The sequence below is a fragment of the Peromyscus californicus genome, unplaced genomic scaffold, assembly GCF_007827085.1.
Source record: "Peromyscus californicus insignis strain IS unplaced genomic scaffold, ASM782708v3 Scaffold_11__1_contigs__length_118956290, whole genome shotgun sequence".
Classification (NCBI taxonomy): Eukaryota; Metazoa; Chordata; class Mammalia; order Rodentia; family Cricetidae; genus Peromyscus; species Peromyscus californicus.
The window spans coordinates 34,846,346-34,852,468 of record NW_026294402.1 but is presented as its reverse complement, the minus strand read 5'-3'; the positions used below and the strand labels follow the sequence as shown (position 1 = coordinate 34,852,468).

The 6,123-nt window shown below is 45.0% G+C and overlaps 1 protein-coding gene across 2 annotated transcripts in view; it reads right to left on the bottom strand.

The window, feature by feature from the left end:
• Nucleotides 1-215: 215 nt before the first annotated feature.
• Nucleotides 216-6,123, bottom strand: part of Clmp (CXADR like membrane protein) — a 105,802-nt gene continuing 99,894 nt past the window's right edge. For both annotated transcript variants that reach the window (XM_052757263.1, XM_052757254.1), the window contains exons 7-8: nucleotides 4,467-4,608; nucleotides 216-3,480 (exon numbers count right to left, since the gene is read on the bottom strand). In XM_052757263.1, the coding sequence (XP_052613223.1) occupies nucleotides 3,180-3,480; nucleotides 4,467-4,608 (443 nt within the window). In that variant the 3' untranslated portion in view covers nucleotides 216-3,179. The remainder of the gene's footprint in view (nucleotides 3,481-4,466; nucleotides 4,609-6,123) is intronic.

The following is a 6,123-nucleotide window of genomic DNA, read 5'->3' as shown; positions in this document are numbered from 1 at the left end:
TATACTGATGAGCCAGCCTGCTTTAACGAATTGCCTGCTTTAATTCATTTGGATGATGGTTTGGGTCAGTGGTCTTTCTCCTGGAATCTTGGGGATTAACAATAACTTGTGACTGAACTCACTCACTAATAGATTGCATTTGGCCTGCATTCTGTTATTTTGGCAGCAAGGTGTAGCTACATCTCCAGGGCAGGTTCCAGGAGCCCAGCCTCTCCTGCAGTGGTGTCTTCCCTTGTTTATTTTGTCATTGCTGATACAGATGGAGTTACAATCAATAATCAATAACTGCCTTTGTGACACTTTCTGTCCCATTTACAAGGCGACAAAGCAGACTGACAGATACACAGCTTAACACCGGAAATGAGGCAAACTATAAAAACCTTTTGGAACAGAATTCTGAAACGCTTTGCATACAATACAACAACAAAAACATCAATTTTACTATTTTACAGATTTCAGTTTGGCTTATGTATTTTATTGAAACGGTTACTCTTTAAATGTCCACTTTCTTCCATCTGCATTTTCTTCCTACAAACTTTTATTTTGGCTTCTGTCCATCAGTAATTTTTTTTCTCTGTTTCACAGTAGAGACTCAGTCAGCTTGGTTGGCAAAGTCAATGGAATAAGGTTTGGAGTCAGTCACGGCTCTCACTTTGTCCCCAGCCCACACTCTGTCTTACCGAAACCTGGAAGCCTGATTCTAAGGGAAGGGGTCAGTGCCATATCTCTCAGAATTTCTCAGCCCCTAGTACAATCTGTTTCGTGTGTTTATTGTAGTTTTCCACCGGGAATGAATTTCCAAAGTCACTTGGGTATTCAATGGTATTAGTCTCCAATAACACATTTAAATAATCAGGATTTCCTTTTCAGACAAAGGGGACTGATCCCTGCTCTGGAAGCACTGACAGGAAACCTGATTCTCAAAGGCAGGAAACAGTGAGAAAATTGCTAGTGAGGCCCAGCTGCAGCCTTCATTGTGAGCTCATTTGGCTCAGGGACTCCAGGAAGGCGAATTCTCAGAATTACATAGCAGAAGAGACATGTTGCCTGGATACCATCCTCCAGGAGGAATAAAAATGTAGTCAGAGTAAAGGGCTTTAAAAAAAAATATCTTACAATGAGATAAGAGTTAGTATAAGGAGCATTTCAAATATGCCTATTCTCTCAAATGAACAGGCATCCCTGTTATTCCCCCAATGTCTCTTATCTGTACCTCTTTCAAAGGAAGACAAAACTCAGGTGAGGACCGTCACTTTAGCATGCAGGAAGCCCACCCAAACGAACCTAGACACCTTAACACAAGCATCATTTCCCAGGCACTTTAGAAGGAAATGTATGTATATTCTGTGAGGACACTCTTCTGCACGTTAAACGTCGGGATAAAAAGCCAGAGAAATGGGGCAATATTGAGCATCAACCTTTTCCCTGTCACCGTCTGAGTACCACTTCAGAGAACGCTTCATCACAGTAGCTGCGGCCGCTTCCTCTTTCCTCCAGCCTTTCTTTGCCCTGGTCAACAATAGGAAATGCTGTGCTCCACCCACCATGACCTGCTGACTTTGCCTTGTTCCTTGAACGGCTAATTCAGGCTTAGCAACTAGGCCATAGGAACCCTATTTGTCACAACTGTCTAAAAGGCAAGTTACTTATCCTTATCGAGGAAAGACGGCTTTTTTTTTTCCTTTTTCTTTTTAAATTTCTTGGACACCTTTCTTTTCCCTTGTATGAGTTGTTTTGATAGTTTTGCTGGTGAATCCTTTTTGCTAATTCTTTCCCAAATGCCAACCACACACACACACTCACACACACACACACACACACACACACACACACACACATTAGCTGAACCCTCTCCCGCCACCCACTTGTTTTTCTCACCACCTGCTCCCTAATGGTAGTCTGTGTGCCTTCCAGCCCACAGCTACACTTTTCTTGGAGGCGAAGACTGAGAGAGAGACGCTGAGGTTCTCTCTGGTTCAGCCTCTTAGTGGGGAGTGATGGGGCATGTATTTTCAATGCCTTTAGGAAATGATCTTTGAAAATTTAAGGCCTAGAATCTTCAAAGGTCCCACATCCACATCCTTCTAAAAGGAAAGAAACAGAGGAATCTCCAAGTTTGGGCCAGTATTAAATGTCCTTTGACCTATTAAGGGAAAGGTCTAATTTCCCTCTCTATTCCAATCAGTCTTGAAATTCTGGTTTCACGGCTTCTCAGCAAGAGGAGCAGGAAATGGTATGCAAAGGGGACCTTCCAACTTCCCTAAGAGACTTTCTCTAGAGGATTCCTTCCCTAAGGACATTCATTAAGTGACCTGTAGCAAATACTCGTTTCTTCTAGAAACATCTAGTAAAGAAGTCTTTAGGGGGCGTCAGATTTGAGTCATGACCCGCAACTGCCCCAGGATTTATTTTTGATCTCTGTTGGCAATCCTCTGAACATCAAAATGGAAAGTTCTTCACAAAATCATGTCCCATCTAGGTTGGACTCTTTTCTTAGTTATTATTCTAGGGTTCCATAGAAATCGGAAGGTTCGTTGTAGATAAGGAAAGAGAAAATCACGTTTCTCTGTCTCCTGCTATTTCAAATCCTCCCCAAATTAATGTTCAAACCTTAGGATACATGACGTCAAGTCAAAGTAGGGAAAAAACAGTGTTTCCTTCTTTTTTTAATGTGAGTTTCTTAGAAGCGTTTGTCCCAGTACATGTTGCAGAGAGGTGTTAATATAAGGCTGTGGGTTTCTGTTTTGACTATCTGAATAGTCACGATAATCCAATCAATTTGCAGAAATGAATAGAAAATTGATCTATGAGATTCCCATTTCTTCTTGACTGTGGTGACTCGCAACATTCCTAGGTAGGATGGATCAGGTGTACGCAACCTCACCTCTCCTTTATTTTCACCACAAGTCCTGGTCAGCAAAGTTGGTTTGGGCCCCCCTTGCCTCCACTTCTACTCTGAAGGCACAGTGAGGTGCCTTTCTAGAAATGACCAGCCTATCCATGTCCTTTGTTTGGTGTCCTGTAAGGAAGGTGCTCGTCGGAACTGGTCCGTGCCATGATGGCAGCTACTTAAGTGAGTTCTCATCTGGCTGAGGGGCTTGTGTGGCTGGTGAACAGAGCTCTGGTGGCTAGGCTAGGATCCTGACTTCTGGAAGAGTGCAAGTCAAGTCCACTGTGATTCAGACAGTCTGGAAGGCTTTGCTCTGGCTGGGGATTGTGCTGAGTGTGGTTTCTGCTTTGGTCAGGGTCGTGTGGTGCGCTTTCTTTGGTTCAGAACCTCTTGCTTCTGGTCCTATTAGGCTGTACGCCTGAGTGGCAACCCCCGGCTGGGGGGCCGCTTCACTGGACAGTGTCCTCTGGCTTCTCGAGGCACTGTTCCCTGTGGAGCGGGTGGAGGAAGAGCCAGAGCGTGAGCTCCTGGAGCCTGAGGAAGAGGAGCTAGGCTTCACGAGGCGGGCCCTGGGGGCTTCCGCATCTTCTCTGAAAGGGAAAAAATGAGCAGACAGAAAAGATAAACTTTAGTACTGTCAGGGATGTGGTGGTGACTCTTAAAAGTTACTTCCTCCTGAGATTTTTTTTTTTTTTTAATAAAGAAATCCCTCAAGCCAAAAAACCTCCAAAGGCAGCCAGTTAAGGAACTAAACACTTCCTGGTTTTGTAAGACTGAATGATCAGTTTAGGAAAATGTTTGTTGTGTGACAGCTGGAGGTCCAGCCAGGTGTACCAGAAGGATACGGCTCAACATGAGATGGTCTGCATAGTAGCCTTGATTTTGGGGGTCTGTGTACTCAAAGCCTTTCATGTCCTATAGGTCATACCCTTTTTAAGTGGGAATGAATCAGAAGTGAAGTTGAGAATTATGCTGGATGGTTGCTAGCTTGACTCAAGGCAGAGTCATGTGGAAAGGGAGCCTTAACTGAGAAAAATGTCTCTGTCAGACTGGCCTTGTGGCAAGTCTGTAGGGCATTTTCTGGATTAATGAATGATGTCAGAGAGGACAGCTCACCGTGGGTGGGGACGCTCTGGGTGGGGTGGGGGAGATGATGCTGGTTATATAAGAAAGCAGCTGAGCAAGCTGAAGGAGCAAGCCAGTAAGCTGCACCCCTCCAGCGTGGCCTCTGCTTCAGTTACACCCCCCCCCCCCCCCTTGCCGGGTTCCCGCTTGAGTTCCTGTCCTGACTTCCCTTTGCACTGGACTGTAAGCTGGAAGGGGAAATAAGCCCTTTCCACCCCCATACTGCTGCTTTGGGTCATGATGTTTATCACAGCAACAGAAACACAAGCCAGAACAAGGACAGTTTCACAGTAAAGTGAGTCACATCTTCTGTCCCTAGACTGTAATTTCCTACCTGCCAGAATAATCCTTTGAAGAGATCCCCGGTGCGGAGGGAATGAGGGATGTTTATACTGACTAGCTACTATGGGCCTGGCCTGTAAAAGGAGTTCCTAGGAGTAGGGAAGCTTACCGAATCTCGTTAGGTCTCTCCTCTTCCTCATATCTCTCTTTGCTTTTCCTTCGGATTAGCAGCCATATCAGGAGGAAAATGAGCAGGGCCCCAGCCACTATGCCGGTCACTGCTCCTGCCACCATGCCGATGCTTTGCACATCTGTTTTCTCAGAAGCACAGACAGAAGTCAAGTCAAACCTAAGCTAGGAGACGCATGAGCTCTCAAGACAGAAGACCTGGACAGGACGGCTTATATATAGCACCACACCCCGGGACCCTCACATGATGTGCGACTGTGCCTTTCCATATTCTTGCAAGCTGTAGTTACCGAACCACCAACTTTATGCCCAATTGGCTCAGATTTTAGTGACTAAGTCTGCCTTGGTTTACATGATAAAATGGGTGGGGAAAGTTATTGTGTCGTGTTAAAAAACCATTTTAATCCTAATAAGATACCTTTGGGCAATCTTCTAGCCCTGCCCGTACCCCTTTCTCTGACTTCCCTCTTCTACTGGTAAAATAAAATAGAATATAACCTACAGCGTACTATTCTGTGTGTGACTACCTGTGGCTTTCAAACTCAGAACTCAAGGGAAATTTGGCTTGTACATTAGTAACATAGATGTTCTCATTTGAATATGAATTAGGCTAAGAGTTTATTAAGTGCCCACCTTAAGCCAGGCAGTTCTAGGTATGATAAAGAGTGATAAGAGTTTTTCTGTTTGTGAGTTTGAAACAAAGAAAGAAGTCAATACAAATAATTGTAGGCAGTGGATGTGAGAGCCAAAGTGGATGACTGGCCATGTGGAGGGAGGACAGAGGAACACAGTTTCAGTCTGGGCAAGCAGGACTCTGATGAAGTGGTGTTTAAGTCGAAATATAAATGACAGGACTGTCTTGTGGTGAACTTGATGTAGAGCGCTCCAGGCAGAAGGCCCAGTGGGTGTGATGGACGTGAGTCAGTGTGAAGGAAAAGTGCAGGGACATGAAGTCACAGGAAGGGACCGTCTCCCGTGGGGCCTAATGGGCCAGAGAACCATTGTATTATAGAGGCAATAGAAGAGTTGCGTGCTTCAGGCCACTACATCAGTTCTAGAGACATGGAGGGTTTCAGGGGAAGGAGGAAGCAAGGATACGAGTTAGGATGCTTCTAACTGTGCAAGCTGGAGATGATGGCGAGTGGGCGAGGCTGGACCTAACGTTCACAGAAGCAGGTACAAGGGTACCACTGCTATTTGGAAAGTGTTGTCGACAGAAAATGCTGTTTACTCTTGTCCTGCTTATCTTTGAAAACTAAATGGCCTCTTACTATAAGGATTTACCCTTTATCCAGTTTTCCGCTGAGACAGGGTCTGGGGTGACCTGGAATTCACTATATAGACCAGGCTGTCCTCACACAGAAATCCTCCTACCTCTGCCTCCCAAGTGCTGGGATTTATGGTGTGCACCACCACACCTGGCAAAAAAATTATTTTTTTAAAAAATTGGACTTTAGATAGCTCTAGGTTCTTGAAAGGTTGGGGTTTACCTTATTTTATCATTACATTTTATATGCATGTGTGCCTTTGTGAGCGTATGCTGAGGTCAGAGGACAGTTTGCATGAACCGGTTCTCTCCTTCCAAACCTTGTGGATTCCTGCAATCAAGTTAAGCTCATCAGGCTAGGCAGGAAGCA